General features: G+C 45.1%; 1 protein-coding gene across 7 annotated transcripts in view; it reads left to right on the plus strand.

Moving 5' to 3' along the window:
• The window catches only part of TNFAIP8L1 (TNF alpha induced protein 8 like 1), an 87,045-nt gene that overhangs the window by 21,045 nt on the left and 46,708 nt on the right, over nucleotides 1–19,292 (plus strand). For 2 of the 7 annotated variants that reach the window (XM_029614560.1, XM_029614561.1), the window contains one exon: nucleotides 10,110–10,448. The exons of 3 other annotated variants lie outside the window; for them this stretch is intronic. Coding sequence is in view for 1 of the 4 variants with exons in the window: in XM_029614555.1 (XP_029470415.1) it covers nucleotides 10,762–10,909 (148 nt within the window). In the remaining 3 variants the exon portion in view is untranslated. Of the gene's footprint in view, nucleotides 1–10,109; nucleotides 10,449–10,679; nucleotides 10,910–17,106; nucleotides 17,526–19,292 lie in introns of those variants that run through there. 2 more of the 7 variants (XR_003858437.1, XM_029614555.1) reach the window with 2 other exon arrangements.

Genomic DNA, 19,292 nt, shown 5'->3' on the forward strand with positions numbered 1-19,292 from the left:
GCAGCATCTCTGCTGAACGAGGAAGACAGTGGAGGCCTCCTGATGCCATGGAAGTCTAAGAAGAAAGCTGCTGCTGCTGCCTACACCTAGGATGGAGAGTAAAAAATATATATGCGTGTGAGCATGTGTGAGTGCATGTGTATATGAGAGTAAATGGGGAGAGAGAGCATGTGGGGAGAAAAAGAGTATGTGTTTATGAGAGAGAGCATGTGAGGAAGAGCGAGTGTGTGGGGTGAGAGCCTGTGGGGGAGAGAGAGCATTTGTGTTTGAGAGAGCATGAGGGGGAGAGAGAACGTGTGTTTGTGTGTGTGAGAGTGAGCATGTAGGGGAGAGAGAGAGCAAGTGTATGTGTATGTGAAAGCATATGGAGGAGAGAGCATATGTGTGTGTGTGACAGAGCATGTGAGGGAGAGAGTGAGTGTGTGTATGGATATGTTTGAGTAAGCGAGTATGCCTGTGTGGAGCGTGTGTATGTGAGAGAGAGGAGAAAGTCTTTGTATCGCAGCCATCGCCTCCTCTGATTAATCCATGATATGCTCAGATTGAAAATCAAAAGTTCCCAGCTATGGATTGTGGGATATTTTTTAACCTTATTTTAATTATTGAGTAGTGTTTATGTGTTTGCTGTTTTGAAATATTTTATTGGTGTTTGGTAAAGCTTTCAAAATTTGCATGAGTCTTTAATTATTGGTTATTCTATTCATCAGCTGTTTTGAAATTATTTTATTAGTATGATTTTACTATTATGATTAATGATTTATATATCTTGATTTTATTGATTTGTTTCATGAGGAATGGTGAAATTTTTGTTTTTCCATTGTTGCACTGTATAGCCTGGCGTGATGCGTTTTACAGTTCAGTTTTTATACTTTATGTGGCTTTATTCTGTATTTGGTGAGGGTTCATGTTCTGCATGCAAAGACTGAGATGAAGCATCTTTTTAGCATATGATTTCTCTGTAGGGATCTGTAGTAGTTTGGCCTGTTCTGTTTTCCTTATAGGTGTATTGATATTTTAGATTCGGTATAATATTTGTGGTATTCTTTTTCATAGGTTGGGTTGTTATTCTTTGAGTATTGGCAGATAGTACTGTGTTGATAAGGGAGGACCATGCTGAAACATATCACAATAGGTATGATGCCATATGAATTCCAAGATGCAAAGTTTTCTGGTTGGCATCGCAACAATGCATGAAATTATAACAGCAACATGTATATTAATTTTACCTCAATGTCATTTTTTATGTAAAATACGTTGTTATAAATGCATAATTTAAAATTGTATATGGGGAGGTGGGGGAGGGGATGCCAGGCTGTAAGGTTTTGCCTAGGGTGCCTAACACCCTTACACCAGCCCTGCATATGTAGACCCTTTCTTCAGTTCCCTTCTCCTGGCAGCACTCTGAAGTGCAATTGGATGCCAAGTGCTTGCAGAGCCTTCCACCTGTCAGATTAGACCTGGAGGGAGGGGGCATCATCAGGGAGAGGGAGAACAGCTGCTCACTTTACCGCCTTTTAGCTCTTCTCAGCTTGAATGCATCCACTGGCCTTCAGGCTTCCTACCCCAGGGTGAAGGTAACGTGCCACCCTTTTCTTTCTGCTATCCTACAGTTGTCACTGCCCATTATTTTTAGAAAGCTTTCCCTAGCATTCTGGATTCTCTGGCCCCCCCCCCCCCCCCCCAGAACTCCTCCCACAAAGAAAAAAGACAACGTAAACTAGAAATATTTGAATGTTGTTGCCCTTGAGTATTTGTTGCGATTCTGCTCGCAGCTAGGCCGCGAGCAGCCTCTCACCTCTCCACCGTCCTGCTTTTGCAACCAGGAGGCTGCCGACGCCATCTCCACGTGGCCCGGAGGCCGCCGTCATTATTCCTCCTTGCAGCAGGAAACTGCTGCTGCCACTGTGCTCTCACATGGCCCGGAGGCTGCTGCCGTCGTTCCTCCTGCACGGCCCAGAGGCCGCTGCTGACGCTCTTACTCCTGTGGCAGGAGGCTGCCACTGACACCGGGTCCTGGCTTCGCGGCCTAGTGCCACTCCTGCTCCTCTTTGCTGCGTGGTGTTGCGTCCGTCAGTCGCAGATGGCTGCGACCGCTCTGCCTTACCTCTTTTTCTCCCCTTTCACTCTTTTTGGGCAAGATGGCTGCCTCCGGTGCTGAGGGCCTCAGCGTTTCCAAACCCGTATGGGCGTCCCCATCCACCATGCTCACTCCCGTGGCCTCCTAGGGCGCGAGCACGCACATCTCCTACGCTCAAATACATGTCATGGTGGGAACCTCAGGGGTGGCCCCACCGCATGACGTCAGTACTCTGGGTATATCTAGCCTCCGCTACCACTTTCAGTTAGCAAAGACTTCGCTTTGCTACTCTGACTTCTCTAAGCTGCATGCTTAGATGCCACTTTCATGCTAAGGGCCTCGCTCTAGTAGAAGCTCTAGACACCCGCTCCTCGGGGGTCTCTCGCTTCCAACTTCTGTTCGGGGTTCCTCACTAACTAAGACAACCGCTCCTCAGGAGTCTTTCTCTCTATTCTACTTTTAAGGAGCGAGTACCATTGGATACTCGCTCCTCGAGGGCCTATCTACCTTTATATCTTGCACCACGGACCTTCGGTCCCACCATTCTATCACCAGGAAGACGCCTTCATTCTGTGAGTACCTCTATGATCCGGCCCTCCAACTCCACCCACCAGCGGTGGCGTTACCCACATTGCGGGCTCCCACCTATCGTGAACATCTGGGTGAGATCAGTGCCTTACCTTCCTGCTTTCACCATCTATCTACAGCAGAACAATAAAGACTCTATCCATTCTGTGTCTGCTACCTGTGTCAGCCTATCGCAGTGGTTCCCCACGGGGCTCCTCCTCGTGGGCGGAGTCATCTCCATTGTGACCAAGGGTCCACAATGCCTCAAACACAACACGTGGATGCCGCTATCCCCTGTTCTGCCCACTTCCTAGGCGCACGGCCGCACCTCTCCAGCTGATTTAAAGCACCTGCGGCGGGAGTAGTCCCGCGGCCCCTCCTGATGATGTCATCCAGGGTGTATCCACTTCAGCCCTATAAAAGGGCCCTTCGCCAGTCCTTCAGCACCTTTGCAAGGAGCCAGTCCACTCCTGGACTTTTCATCATTGCCAGCTTCTTAAGGCACTCTGTTCTTCATGGGAATTCCCTCGTCATCTTCTTCTGTGTTTCTGGTTTCTCGTCGGATCTCGTGTCTTCGTCTTAGATATTCCTGATGTCTTCGTCTGCAGATCTTCCTGATGTCTTCATCGTTAGATGTCCCTGATGTCCTTGTTTCTAGCTGTTCCAGATGATCTTGTCTTCAGATGTCCTCGTCTTCAGATGTTCCTGATGTCCTTGTCTTTAGATGATCCTGATGTCTTCATCTTCAGATGTTCCGCCTTCTGGCATTCACTGTTTCCGGCCTCTCTCTTTGGAAGCCTTGTCCTCGGATGTCCTTGGTTCCGGCTTCACTTTAGCCTCTCCCTGGTGGATTGTGTTTGCAGTGGATCTGCTATGTCACCGGTTGCGCCAGGTCACTGAAGCCTCCACTTCGGCCAGAACCTGCTTTGAGTGTTGCCCGGATTCCACTTCATCCTGAGTTTTAACCTTGCTGTCCTTTTCATTCATCAAGAGTCCTCGTCCACCTAGTGTCCTTGCCTGTCCTCGTTCGGATGTCTCAGGTCCTGCCAGCGGATTTTGTGTGCAGTGGACCTGCCAGAGCGCCGGGTCACTGTAGCCTCTACTCCGGCTGGAACCTGCTAGGAGAGCCGCCCGTATTCCTGCCTCAGCCTTGCCTTGACCGTGCCTTCTTGCCTAGTGTCTTTGCCCGACCATGTCTCCAAGTGCCTTCGTCTCGACCATGTCTTCAAGTGTCTTTGTCTTGTTCTAGTACCATGGCCTGTCCTCGACCTCTGTCCGTCCTGTCGCATCTGCCGCTTCCTGGCAGCAGGTCCGAAAGGGCTATCGAGTGGCCGGAGGGCTATCCCAGAGACCAGCATTGCATTGTTGGGTCTCTCTCGATGCGCTCAGGTTTGGCAGAGGTCAGGGCTCCTGGTCTTCAGCCTGTCCACCCGTGCTTGGACACGCCTTGCCTGCCTCGGCGCTTCCTCTGAGCTCCTCTGCAGTCATACCGTGGTCCAAGGGCACACTACCTCTCTGGAATGGGGGCTGCTCCCTAGCGCTCCCCCAACAGTATTATTCTGGACAAGGAAAGATGTCAACACTGTGAAAATGTGCAGAACCATAATACAAGGGGGGAGGCCTTGATCCTGGATATGGGGGAAAACAATTATACAATCACATACTGTTGTCTGCTTCTTACTGCATTCTCCATTTCTCCCTGGGTCAGGGAGAAATGGAGAAGGCAGTGTGTTTTGTCACCTCACCCCCTTTTGTGTGCATATATGCAAGCTTTAGGTTAGGGGAAATTTGTGTTTAGCTTTACGTCAATTAACATTGCATAGCCAATAAGAATACAGCAAACAATGACTAAAGAGTTTTCCAAGCAGTCAGAAGATACTGGCTGTTGGGCAAGGTAAGGTGTGATCATACCAATAGGCCACAAACAGCTGTTGCTCAGGTGTGAAGCAATACATGAGGTCCTTCATCCTGGCTGTGTTTGGATTGTTTAATTATTTACTCTCAAGATTAGTGCCGTAGCTAGGCCATGGCCATAGGCGCTGCTGCGTCAGCACCACTACCGTCAGCCACACTGCAGACTTCCACGTTGTGGCTACTAACATGCCTGCTGCAATGTCCCTGCCTCCCAAAAGTAACGGAGCTTCCCACATGACATGCTGAGACACTTGCAGCCACGCAGGTGCAGTGCTAAGCACGTGCCACACAGAGGCAGGGCAGGCAGTGCAGGGAACAAAGCGGGTACTGTGGCTGCAGCTGGCTGCTGTCTTGAAGAAGAACCCTGGGGCCCAGCTGATCCAGCAGTGAGCACCGAAACAGAGCAAGTGAAAGGGAAGACACTACTGCCACAACAGCTTTGGAGGAGACAGACTCGGAGAGCATTGCAATGCAAGCCATCTGGTAGGAAAAGACTTCGGAAGGGAGAGTAACTTGATGGTATTGGGAGGAGGAGAGGGCAGTGAGGGGAAGGATGTTAGTGATATCCTAAGTTCCTGAGGGAGAGAGTCGAATGTTCCTGGTAGTGTGAAGAAAAGTGGAGGCAGGAACAGATGGGGGGATGGGGAATACTGCTGGTGCTGGCTTGCAAGGGAATGTGAACACAGAGAGACAGGGATACTGGTACTGCTTTGGGGGAGGCAGGAACAGAGAAGGGGACATTGATGGGATGGGGGGAGGGGATGATGATGTAAAAGCATGTGTGTGTACACACGTGGGAGAGAGAAATAGCATGTGTGTGAATGGGGAGAGCGAGTATGTGTTTGAGGAGGAAGAGAGCACTGTGTGTGTGTATGTGTGAGAGAGAGAGAAAGTGAGCACATGTATGTATGTGTGAGAGAATGAGCACATGTGTGTGTGTGTGTGTGAGAGAGAGAGAGAGAGGAGAAAGCTTGTGCATGCCAAAACACACACACATGGACACTAATCCACAACAATCTTGGGGTCAGGGTGACTGGAAATCACAAGTCCAGATATGGAGAGCAAGACAGTTTTTTAAATTATTTGTTTTACTTATTGGGTATTTGATGTGTATTGAAATATTTTCTTGGTGCTTGGGAAATTTTAAAAAATTACGTAAATAAGTTTTTAATTATTGGATATTATTTATTCTACTGGTCAGCTGTTTTCAAATATGCACTTTTTTAAAAGGCTTTAAATGCATTTTTAGTTGTGTAACAGACATCTCACCAGCTGCATTTTAAGTCAACAAATGACAAAAATCTTGTGCATTAACATATCAGCTCTGGTTTATTTGGTTTTTATACCGTCACATCAGTAATAAAACCATCACAACTGTGTACATTCAATAAAAAAGCAAGAAAATACAATAAAATAGCAGTAATGTAAAATAATAACAGCTAATATCAATTAGAAATAAATGTAGCATTACAATTTAATTATAATATTAAGAGAGAAGTTTAAGTCTAAAAAATACTTTAAAATCGTTGGCTCAGTGTGCTGCAACAGTCAAAAAAGCAAACAGAATGTTAGGAATTATTAGGAAGGGAATGGTTAATAGAACGGAAAATGTCATAATGCCTCTATATCGCTCCATGGTGAGACCACACTTTGAATACTGTGTACAATTCTGGTCGCCGCATCTCAAAAAAGATATAGTTGCGATGGAGAAGGTACAGAGAAGGGCAACCAAAATGATAAAGGGGATGGAACAGCATCCCTATGAGGAAAGGTTGAAGAGGTTAGGGCTGTTCAGCTTGGAGAAGAGTCGGCTGAGGGGGGATATGATAGAGGTCTTTAAGATCATGAGAGGTTTTGAACGAGTAGATGTGACTCGGTTATTTACACTTTCGAATAATAGAAGGACTAGGGGGCATTCCATGAAGTTAGCAAGTAACACATTTAAGACTAATCGGAGAAAATTCTTTTTCACTCAACATACAATAAAGCTCTGGAATTTGTTGCCAGAGGATGTGGTTAGTGCAGTTAGTGTAGCTGGTTTCAAAAAAGGTCTGGATAAGTTCTTGGAGGAGAAGTCCATTAACGGCTATTAATCAAGTTTACTTAGGGAATAGCCACTGCTATTAATTGCATCAGTAGCATGGGATCTTCTTAGTGTTTGGGTAATTGCCAGGTTCTTGTGGCCTGGTTTGGCCTCTGTTGGAAACAGGATGCTGGGCTTGATGGACCCTTGGTCTGACCCAGCATGACAATTTCTTATGTTCTTATGTTCAGTAACAGAAGCATAGATTAAAACAGTGAATAGTAAATGCAAAATACAATGCTTGCTGTTAGTTTAACCCAATTCTGCATAGGCACAAGTAAAGAGCCATGTTTTTAAATCGGATTTGAATTTCTTAGAGTTAGTTTGCAGCCGTAAATGAGGTGGCAATTTATTCCAAAGCTTAAGAACATAAGAACATGCCATACTGGTCAGACCAAGGGTACATCAAGCCCAGCATCCTGTTTCCAACAGTGGCCAATCCAGGCCATAAGAACCTGGCAACTACCCAAAAACTAAGCCTATTCCATGTTACCGTTGCTAGTAATAGCAGTGGCTATTTTCTAAGTCAACTTAATTAATAGCAGGTAATGAACTTCTCCTCCAAGAACTTATCCAATCTTTTTTTAAACACAGCTATACTAACTGCACTAACCACATCCTCTGGCAACAAATTCTGGCATTGAGTGAAAAATAACTTTCTCCGATTAGTTTTAAATGTGCCACACGCTAACTTCATGGAGTGCCCCCTAGTTTTTCTATTATCTGAAAGAGTAAATAACCGATTTACATCTACCTGTTCTAGACCTCTCATGATTTTAAACACCTCCAACATATCCCCCCTCAGCCGTCTCTTCTCCAAGCTGAAAAGTCCTAACTTCTTTAGTCTTCCCTCATAGGGGAGCTGTTCCATTCCCCTTATCATTTTGGTAGCCCTTCTCTGTACCTTCTCCATCGCAATTATATCTTTTTTGAGATTTGGCAACCAGAATTGTACACAGTATTCAAGGTGCGGTCTCACCATGGAGCGATACAGAGGCATTATGACATTTTCCATTTTATTCACCATTCCCTTTGACTGCCGCAGCACACTGAACTGACGATTTCAATGTGTTATCCACTATGACGCTTAGATCTCTTTCTTGGGTTGTAGCACCTAATATGGAACCTAACATTGAATAAACTATAGCATCGGTTATTTTTCCCTATATGCATCACCTTGCACTTATCCACATTAAATTTCATCTGCCATTTTGATGCCCAATTTTCCAGTCTCACAAGGGGCTGCAATGGAGATTGCCCTTTCTCGTACTTCACTGAGTCTCGCTGATTTAATTGTGGGAATTGTTAATAGACCCTTGTTACTAGATCTAAGATTTTTTTGTGGAATATGTAGCCGGATTGCTGAATTTAGCAATTGTTTTATTTCCATATATTATGTTATGGAGAATACAAACCGTTTTATATTGTTCTCATGATGTTATGGGAAGCCAATGTAAAGAAATTAAAATGGGGGTGATGTGATTACATTTTTTCACCCCAGATAGAACCCTTGCAGCAGCGTTTTGTAGCACTTGGAGTGGTCTTGTTGTGCTATGAGGGAGACCAAGCAATAGAGCATTACAATAATCAATGTTTGATAAAATCAGTGATTGTAAAACAGTTCTAAAATCTTTAGGATCAAGCAGACGTTTCAATCTTCTGAGAGTGAGAAGTTTAAAATAGCCATCTCTTATTTTTAATGCGAACTGTTTTTTTAATCCTAATTCAGTGTTGAGGGTAATACCTAGGTCCCTTACAAATAAAGATGGCTTTATCTTGGAGTTATTTCCTAAACATATTGGGGGAATTTCACTTCTCATACATTTACGTTCTAACAGTAGTACCTCTGTTTTATTTGTGTTGAGGACAAGTTTCAGGTGTTTGAGTAGCTGGTTAATCACATTTAAATAAATTGCTATGGTTTTAAAAGACTGCTCTATGGACACATCTATGGGAACAAGAAACTGTATATCGTCAGCGTAAATATAAAAATTAAGACCAAGCCTGAGAGAAAATGGCAGACCAGTAAAAGATAAATATTAAAAAGTGTAGCGGAAAGAGTGGAGCCTTGTGGTATTCCAGTTTCAAGAGATGGATTACTAGAATATGAGTTTTTTATCTTTACATGAAAAAGTTGATTATTTAAGAACAACGTAAACAAATTTAAAACAGTGTCTTGTATTCCAATTTCTTTAAGGCGAGAAAGTAAAATGGCGGGGTCGACCGTATCAAAAGCCGCCGATAGGTCTAGTAGGACTAAGAAATAGCTCTGGCCATAATCAAAACCTCTAAGGATCGTATCAGATAAAGAAATTAGCAGAGATTCAGTGTTAAAATATTTTTCTAAAACCAAATTGATTCGGGAATAAAATATTGTTGGATTCTAGGTAAGAGTTTAATTGTCTTTGTATAACCTTTTCTGTTAATTTTGCTATAAATGAAAGGTTTGATATAGGCCTGTAGTTGATTGCTTGTGAAACATCTAGTTTGGCTTTTCTAAGAATAGGTTTAATAATGGCATTTTTTAAAATGTCAGGACAAGTACCTTCAGTTAATGAGAGGTTGATTATTGTAGTAATTGGTGTAGCGATAGTACTGGCTATTGTTTTAAGGGTGGAAATTGGGATATGGTCAAGAGGGTGTTTTGCCAGATTTAAGTTTTTTATTATTGTCTCAATCTCTAAGACTGAGGTGGTCTCAAAAGTAGTCCAGTTCATGCCCATTTTTTGAATCATCTTAACTTCCTGACTAGAATTAGAGAAAAAAGAAGCAACTAATGAATCTATTTTGTTTTTAAAAAATTGAGCTAAAAGAGCAGCGGAGCAGGCTTGTCCTGCGCCGATGTAGTAACATGGGTAGATCACGCGCAGCCAGAGGAAGGGAAAAGTGGGGGAGGGGGAGTGGTAGAAGGGATGATAGTTAGGAAACAGGAAGGGAGGAGTTAGGCGAGTGGAAAGAGGTTGGAGCGAGAAAGGGCGGGAACGAGATTTAAACCCTGAAAGGGGATTGGGAGCAGGTTGGTGATGTAGGTGGTAACAGCACCGTTAGCTGGGCTCAGCTAGGATTGGGAGCGTTTGACCGATTATGCCGCCTTTTGTGAGGAGGATTGTGTGAAGTATAAAAAAAAAAAATTAATAAACCAAAGTTATCTACCAGGTTTCTAGGGATTCCTAGCATGAGGAAGGGTAGGGAGCGCGGAGGGAAGCAGGAACCGAGCAGACCGTTAGGTAAGGCAGGATGGCAAGTTACCATGGTGGCGCATTTCGACAGCCCTCCGGGGCCCGCGGACGGGCAGGATCCTAACAGCCCATCTGTGGATACGATGCCTGCCAGCTCTGGGGAAAGTGGCCCAGAGCTAGGGTCAGAATTAGAAGGGAAAGCGCTAAGCAGGGAGGAGTGCGACATACAAGCTGCCCCGCTCGATTTATCTTTAAACGCGTCAGGGAGTGCTTTCCCGCCATCCCCTAGGCCTCAAGCAAGGAGCAGCAAGCTGCACCCGAAGGAGATGACCAGGCCGAAAACGGGAGCAACATTGGGGGGAGCCGCAGGGGGAAGCCATCGTGCGGGAGAGCAGCCCCAGGCCCAGCACAGCAGCGCAGATCCGGACAGAGAGGAAGGAGGGAGGTTATGCCGTGCAGAGAAGCCTGAGAGTCAGAGGCAGAAGACAGCCTGTCAGGTCGCAGGAGGCGAGGGACAGCGGAAGCAGCACGAGATGTACCCGAGGACATAGCAGAGGAGGAACGAGCGTGGGAGTCGGAGACACGAGGAGACCTGATGGAGGGCGTGGAGTGTTTAGAGAGCCATGCGGTGAGTGTGGGCTCAGGCCTCAAGGGGAGGTAACCCCGGGAACTAGTGCTGGGGACAAGGATTTAGGATTTGTTAGGCGAGGAAAAGGGGATGGAGGCATTTCAGGATTTGGGGGATGGCAGGAATGGGCCCAAGTTGAGAGGAGGAGGGAGGAGGTATTGGTGAGAGGAGGGGGGAGGGGCGACTGGAGGGGTGAGAGTGGGCACACGTTAGGTCAGAAAGGGGGTGGTGTTCGGGATAGGGACAGAAGGAATGCAGGAAACAGGATGTTAGAGGAGATGCTGCTGCTGGTGCATTTGTTTTCCCAGGGTCAATGAGTGAGGAGCCTCCGGGACTGTCCTCCAGAGAAGCGTGGAGAGAGATGATGCCAGTGCAGACATTGGGTGGGGAGAGGCATCAACAAGGACGGCAGGAAGGTGCAGAGGGAGACATCCTGGTCAGGATAGGAGGAGCAACATCAGGTAAAGAGACTGGGGGTCGGAGTGCCAAGGGAACAAAAAAGGGTAAGAGGAAGAAGGGGGTCATCGTCGGAATCTAGCTCAGGGTCGGATTCTACTGAGATATCCTCCTCGGAGTCCAGCAGTACACAGACAAGGGGGAGAGGAACCCAGTCAGGATATGGGCCACCCGGCCCTAGCGTCCTTAATGGAGCTTTGGGAGGAGGTGCCTAAGAAGTTAAGGTGCAGGATTAAAAAACGGAAGTACATGATCATCTTCAAATTGCTGGAGGGTAGAAGGGGAGTTAGGAAAGGGAAAAAGAAGAATAAAAAGAAGAAGAGTGGTGCGAGCAATGGGCCAAAGGTGTCAAAAAACATATTGAATTGGGTTAGGGGGGTTTTCAGGCTAGCTAGCGTGGTTGGCCATTATCAGCCAGGGCAATATGGTGCTCTTTTAGCTTACGGGGATAGTATAGTAGGTGCTTTCAAGGACCTCGAGGGTTGGGCATGGTTAAATTATGACAAAAAATTTCATGACAAGATGGAAGGTAATCGGTTTATGTCCTGGGGCACTCAGGATATCAATTTGTGGCTTACCCAGATGACAAATAAGAGCTCAGGGAATGTAAAGAAGGGGGGCATCTGGTTTTCATGGAACAGGTATAGGGGCGGGGGGAGGGAATGGGGGGATGGGCTCCTTTCGTGGCTTTGGAAATGGGCCCAAAGGGAGCGGAGTGCAGAAAGGAGGTGCGGGAAGTGGGGATGTGTGCTGGCGCTTCAATAGGACGAGTTGTTTGTTCCCTGATTGCAAGTTCCATCACGCATGTTCCTCGTGTAATGGAGCACACCCAGCATCCAAATGTGCCCAGCAGCTTGGGAGTGCAGCAGTTAAAGGGGGCAAGCAATGAAGGTAGTTGGAAAAAGCTGATTCACCGATAGTGCTAGCTCACATGCGGGCTGATACAGTAAAAACACGGGAGAGCGGGCGAATGCCCGCTCTCCCGGCGCGCACACAGGCCACTCTCCTGTGCGCGCGATACAGTATCTTAATTTATTTAAATTAGGTCCGGCGGTAAAAAGAGGCGCTAGGGACACTAGTGCGTCCCTAGCGCCTCTTTTTTGACGGAAGTGGCGGCTGTCAGCAGGTTTGACAGCCGATGCTCAATTTTGCCGGTGTCAGTTCTCGAGCCCACTGACAGCCACGGGCTCGGAAACTGGACGCTGGCAAAATTGAGCATCCGGTTTTCGACCTGACAGCCACGGGCCCATTTTAAATTTTTTTTTTTTTTTAAATTTTTTACTTTTTTAAACTTTCGGGACCTCTGACTTAATATCGCCATGATATTAAGTCAGAGGGTGCACAGAAAAGCAGTTTTTACTGCTTTTCTGTGCACGTTCCCGGTGCTGGCAAAAACTAATGTGCGCTTGGCTGCACATTTTGCTTACTGAATCGCGCGGGAATACCTAATAGGGCCATCAACATGCATTTGCATGTTGCGGGCGCTATTAGGTTCAGGGGGGTTGGATGCGTGTTTTGGACGCGCTATTACCCCATACTGAATAAGGGGTAAAGCTAGCACGACCAAAACGCGCTAGCTTTTTAGCCGGCGTGTCCAAATGCCGGCTAACTGTACTGTATCGGCCCGATGGCTAGGTGGTTGCAATACTATCCGGATCAGGAAGCAGCCAAGTTTTTATATTGGGGTTTTAGGGACTGTTTCAGAATTCCTTACGTGGGTCCGGGATATGGGGGGAGAGTGTGTAATGCTCCATCGGCAAGAAAGATGGCAGAGGTGGCGAGGTGCAAGCTGGAAGGGGATTTGAACATGGGACATATTGCCGGGCCTTTCCAGTCTCCACCTTTCCCAGAGATGCACCTCTCACCATTCTCGATAATCCCAAAGAAGACGGCAGGAAAATTTAGGCTTATCTTAAATTTGTCATACCCATGGGGTGAGTCAGTTAATGACTTCATTCCGAGGGATTGCTGATCAGTGAGATATGCCTCTTTTGATGTAGCTCTGGCTATGGTGAGATCGGATGGACAGGGAGCCTTGATGGCTAAGACGGACATAGAAGCTGCGTTCAGGCTTTTACCAATCCACCCAGAGAGCTTGCCTTTATTTGGTTTCAGTTTCGAAGGTAGTTTTTTCGTGGACTGTTGTTTACCTATGGGATGTGCAGTTTCGTGCACCTTCTTTGAGAAGTTCAGTTCTTTCTTACAGTGGGTAACAGAACAATTTACGGGAAGCAGGGAAATGTTACAATACCTTGATGATTTTATGTTTGTAGGCGCTAGGGAATCGCAGGATTGCAGGTTGTTGTTGGAAAGATTTTTGCAGGTGGCAGAACAGTTAGGAGTGCCTATAGCGAAGGAGAAGACAAGGGCCGGATACCTCTATTACTATAAGAATATGCCATACTGGGTCAGACCAAGGGTCCATCAAGCCCAGCATCCTGTTTCCAACAGTGGCCAATCCAGGCCAAAAGAACCTGGCAAGTACCCAAAACCTAAGTCTATTCCATGTTACCGTTGCTAGTAATAGCGGTGGTTATTATCTAAGTCAACTTAATTAATAGCAGGTAATGGACTTCTCCTCCAAGAACTTATCCAATCCTTTTTTAAACACAGCTATACTAACTGCACTAACCACATCTTCTGGCAACAAATTCCAGAGTTTAATTGTGCGTTTCTCCGATTAGTTTTAAATGTGCCACATGCTAACTTCATGAAGTGCCCCCTAGTTTTTCTATTATCCGAAAGTGTAAAACACCGATTCACATCTACCCGTTCTAGACCTCGCATGATTTTAAACACCTCTATCATATCCCCCCTCAGCCATCTCTTCTCCAAGCTGAAAAGTCCTAACCTCTTTAGTCTTTCCTCATAGGGGAGGAGTTGTTCCATTCCCCTTATCATTTTGGTCGCCCTTCTCTGTACCTTCTCCATCGCAATTATATCTTTTTTTGAGATGCGGCAACCAGAATTGTACACAGTATTCAAGGTGCGGTCTCACCATGGAGCGACATTTTCCATTTTATTCACCATTCCCTTTCTAATAATTCCCAACATTCTGTTTGCTTTTTTGACTGCCGCAGCACACTGAACCAACGATTTCAATGCGTTATCCACTATGACGCCTAGATCTCTTTTTTGGGTAGTAGCACCTAATATGAAACCTAAGATTGTGTAACTATAGTATGGGTTATTTTTACCTATATGCATCACCTTGCACTTGTCCACATTAAATTTCATCTGCCATTTTGATGCCCAATTTTCCAGCCTCACAAGGTCTTCCTGCAATTTATCACAATCTGCTTGTGATTTAACTACTCTGAACAATTTTGTATCATCTGCAAATTTGATTACCTCACTTGTCGTATTTCTTTCCAGATCATTTATAAATATATTGAAAAGCAAGGGTCCCAATACAGATCCCTGAGGCACTCCACTGCCCACACCCTTCCACTGAGAAAATTGTCCATTTAATCCTACTCTGTTTCCTGTCTTTTAGCCAGTTTGTAATCCACGAAAGGACATCGCCACCTATCCCATGACTTTTTACTTTTCTTAGAAGCCTCTCATGAGGAACTTTGTCAAATGCCTTCTGAAAATCCAAGTACACTTCATCTATAGGTTCATCTTTATCCACATGTTTATTAACTCCTTCAAAAAAGTGAAGCAGATTTGTGAGGCAAGACTTGCCCTGGGTAAAGCCATGCTGACTTTGTTCCATTAAACCATGTTTTTCTATATGTTCTGTGATTTTCATGTTTAGAATACTTTCCACTATTTTTCCTGGCACTGAAGTCAGGCTAACCGGTCTGTAGTTTCCCGGATCGCCCCTGGAGCCCTTTTTAAATATGGGGGTTACATTAGCTATCCTCCAGTCTTCAGGTACAATGGATGATTTCCTTCAGAACTCTGGGGTGTATACCATCCGGTCCAGGTGATTTACTACTCTTAAGTAGGGATTGAATTGGATACAATACACATAGTATCTAGGTTACCGGAGGACAAGGTAGGGCAACTCAGACAGTTGATAGAGGAGACTCTAAATGCAAAGAAGATTATGCTCCGGAAAGTGCAGTCCTTGATAGGGTCGTTGAATTTCGCGTGTAGGGTAATTCCGGTGGGGAGAACGTTCATGCAGCGTTTATCAGCCGCTACAACGGGGGTAAAGGCAGGCCACCATTTGATTTGAGTTACCAAAAAGATCAAGGATGAATTAGCAGTCTGGGATGCTTTCTTAGCACAGTTTAACGGTGTGCAATTGATACCTGACAAGGAAATTTCGAATCAAGAGTTGGAGTTATTCACGGATGCAGCAGGTGCATTGGGCTTTAGGATTTATTTTCAAGGTAAAAGGTGCACTCAGCCTTGGCCAGCAGATTGGGTGAGCGAAGGGCTGACCTCCAATATCACCTTTTTAGAGTTATTCCCGATAATAGTGGCATTGGTCATTTGGGGTGCGCAGTTGTCGAGTCAAAGACTTGTATTTTGATGTGATAATCTAGGAGTAGTGCAAGTCATTAATTGTTTGTCCCAAAGTGTCTGAGCTTCTAAGGGAATTGGTGAGGTTGTCTTTGACATTAAACATCAATAGACGGGCAAAGCACATTCTGGGAGTACAAAATGTGGTGGCTGACTCATTGTCTAGTTTTCCTTGGAAGGTTTTTCGACAATGGGCACCAGGAGTGCAGATCGAAGTGGAGCCATTCCCAAAATATTTATGGAACCTAGGGAGGATGATGAATGGACGCTGATCCAGCGATCTGTGGCGCCAGCGACATGGAGAGCTTATGTCAAGGGAAGTAAAGCAGTGGCCGGTTTTTTTTTTTTTTTGCAGGAGAAAGGATGGCTAGGAGGGTTGGTGCAGGAGTGCGATTTGGTGCAGTTTATTTTAAGGGCGAAGCTAGAGGGTTATTCGTTAGCGACAGTGAAGACCCAGGTGGCAGGCTTTGCTTTCTTTCAGAAAGTGAGAGGTTGGGGTAACCCTGTGAGTAGTTTTAGAGTGCGCCGAGTGCTCAGCGGATGGCAGAGGGGGAGGAGGGATCAGCAAGATATCAGGAGACCCATCCGTTATGAGGATCTGGTGAGTTTGATAGAGAATTTGGGAGGTATCTGCTGGTCCAGGTATGAGGAGGCTCTGTTTCGTGTAGCTTTTTCCTTCGCATTTTTTGGAGTGTTGCATATTAGTGAGCTGATGGCCAAGTCCCAATTCAGCATGAGAGATGTAGGATATGTTCAACTGGGGACCTTAACTCCCAGGTATACGTTCATCCAGGGACCTTTTCACCTATGTTTACATCCCGAGGACCATACCTCTCAGGTTATATGGCCGGTAACCAAAGAAATATCTCAGCCTTATGTCTAAGCAATAATCTTTATTAAGTAAAGTAGGAAAATAAGAATCAGGTAAGAAATCAAGAAAATACAGAGGTTTCTTGGGAACAGATTGAAACAGTCTAATAATGACGTGCCTCAGAGTCTGCTCAAATTCTACATGGTATATTGCTTTGTTATATACAGGTATTGCTGGAAAAGTTCTACTTTTTTTTTCTTTTCCAGGACTTTCCTTATTTGAAATGGAAAGCTACTGAAGCTTTCTAAAACTATGGTTAATGCTAAAGCTTGCCAAGTGCCATATCTAATACCCCCCCCCCCCCTTCACTGTTCAGTAGTTCAGGCCTTGAGCTATGGGCAAACTTTCTGTACCAACTGTTTCAGTTTCTTGCTCAAGGTTATTGCTCATTTTAACAGAAATGCCTTTTTTCACTTGCGCTGAGTTATGCAGATCAGAAAGGGAAATATATTACTTTAGTACCTGCGCATTGTGAAACGGCATGTCCAGTGAAGGCGGCGCAAGGGCATTTGCAGCTGAGGCCGGAGGTGTTGGGCTCCTTTTTGGTGCATGAAGATGGTGTGCCTTTGACCAGATTCCAATTCAGCAAAGTCCTAAGTTTGGTCATTGACAGGCTGGGGTGGGAAGGAAGTGGGTTTAGTTCTCATTCTTTTAGGATAGGAGCGGCCATGTCACCAGCTAAAGCAGGAATACCGGCAGATGGGATAAAGATTATTGGAAGATGGAAGTCCAATGCTTTCCGAGCTTACGTGCGGTCGAAGGACTCCTAGGCAGGGGCGGGATGGGGGGGAAGGGGTAGCGAGGGGGGGACATCTGGTCATAAAAAGAATTTAACGCAGGTGTCTTCTGTTACAGAAAGAATGGTGGTGCGGAGTTCATCAGGGTGCACCTGGATCGTGGGCCACTCCTTCATACACAGGGTGCAGAGAAGAGCGCTGAAACGCCCGTATGGCGAACACCTCGAGCTCGAGAGTGTGGGATGGCAATTAGCATGGTTCAGCAGGAGGTGCATGGGGTGGGAAGAACTCTTGCCTTTCCTGCAGGAACGGGTAGACATGTGGGGCGTATCCAATATCCTATTGATACACTTAGGGGGCAATGATATCGGTTTGAAATCATGCCGTGACTTACTCACGTGCATGAAGAAGGATTTGTCCCAAATAATGATTAGGTGGCCACAGGTAAGGTTGGGATAGTCTGACATCATAGTGCGTTTAAAGCATAAAGGAGAGGCGTTATGGGAGAACGGGGTTAAAAAGTTGAACCTCTTAGTTAGGAAAGTGGATGGGGTGGGAGGGAGGGTTTTGGGTAAGGCATCTGGTCCTGGGAGATGGAGGCGGGATTATTTAGCGGTATGGGGTACATTTGTCTGATGTAGGGATGGACTTATTCAACAATTCCCTGCAGGAAGGGTTGGAGAAGGAGATCAGGAAATGGTAGGAGGCCACAGTGGGGAACAGGTCAACATAGGTCGACTTGTTTGTGGTGGTAAACCCGAGCCCAGGTTATGTTGTATGCATTGGGGTATTGGAGTTGGAGGGGGGGGGTCTCGTGTGTTGTGGGGGGGGGCTGTTACACGGGATGACCAGTGTATTATGGGGCTCCAGTTCACGGTCAAAGCTTGCTCTCACTGGCTTGAGGCGGAGTAGGCAGAAGGGGAGAGGGGTGGGACTTTGCCACTGGTTCGAGGTGGTGGAGGATGGTAGGGGAGGGGGGGGAATGGGGGAATGGATAAAAGGGGGGAGATGTTGTTTAAGAAGTTATCGATTGTTAAGGGCTCGGGTTAGATTAATAAACTGCAGCCTATTTTAATGCCACTAAGTGTCATGTGTATTTGTTGAGGGCGAAGGGACAAAGGGCAAGCGCATGTATTGTATCCTCATGTTTCTCGTTTGTTCTGTCCTCAGATAGAACTTCATTAGTTTGAATATTATCTTTAGTTACTTTTTTTCAATAGTTAAAAATGTATTTTAGGGTTGTGATAAAATCTCTCTATCTTACTTTTAAAATATTCTTTTTTTTGCTTTGTCTATGCTTTTTTTATAATGACTTAGCGCTGCTCTAAATTTACCTAATGATGAGTCTTTATTACGTCTCCATGTTAATTCCAGCTTTTTAAGTGCTTTTTTCCAACTTTAATTTATTTGAAAACCATGGGTTTCGCGAGCTAATAGGATTAATTTTTTTTGTTCTGATGAGACATAGCTTATCGGCAATGATCTGGGAGTCATACAACCAAGTGTTCGTAGCTTCAATACAGTTTTGATCTTTAAGGTTATCGTTTATATTCCTGAATTAATTTATTAAATCTTCAGGTTTGGGTTGTATTTGGTAGGATATGTGAACAGATTAATTATTATTGTGTCTGACAGGAAGTGTATATTCAGTTTCTACGTAGAGGAGAGAGTGATCTGACCACAGTACCTGTGTTATTGAAACATTTGTGTTCTTATAAAAGTTTGAATTGGTGAATATCAAGTCCAATGTATGACCGGCTTTATGAGTAGGTTTATATGAGGAAAGATGATATCCTAAAGATTCAAGTAAAATAGTACATGTAGTATCTAAGGGAGTAATATCAATGTGTAAATTAAAGTCGCCTAAAATAATTTATGGCTTATTGGGATTTAAAGAGATAGTGAGTAGCTCAATGAGTGGAGAGATATTATGGTCGAGTAATCTGGGTGGGGAATATAACAAACAAATTTGTAAGTTCTCGGATTCTAGTAACATCACTTCGTAAGGTTGACAAATGGTAGTAGGCAATATTTTAAGTTTAAGCTGTTTCTTGGCTATCAACATTAAGCCTCCTTCTCTGCGTTGTACTCGAGGGGCTGAAAAAATGTCATAGTTCGCATCAGCTACTTGATTAAGTAATACATTATCTGTAGGTTTCAGCCATGTTTCTGTTATGGCAAAAAAATCTGTTTTTTTATCATGAATCAGGTCAGAAATCAATACTGATTTTTTGAGACAGCTTAGATATTGATAAGAATGAAAGTCAGGAATAAGCAATTGGTAATTAAAGGTTTATGGTTTTA

Source organism: Rhinatrema bivittatum, chromosome 8, assembly GCF_901001135.1.
Source record: "Rhinatrema bivittatum chromosome 8, aRhiBiv1.1, whole genome shotgun sequence".
Taxonomy (NCBI): domain Eukaryota; kingdom Metazoa; phylum Chordata; class Amphibia; order Gymnophiona; family Rhinatrematidae; genus Rhinatrema; species Rhinatrema bivittatum.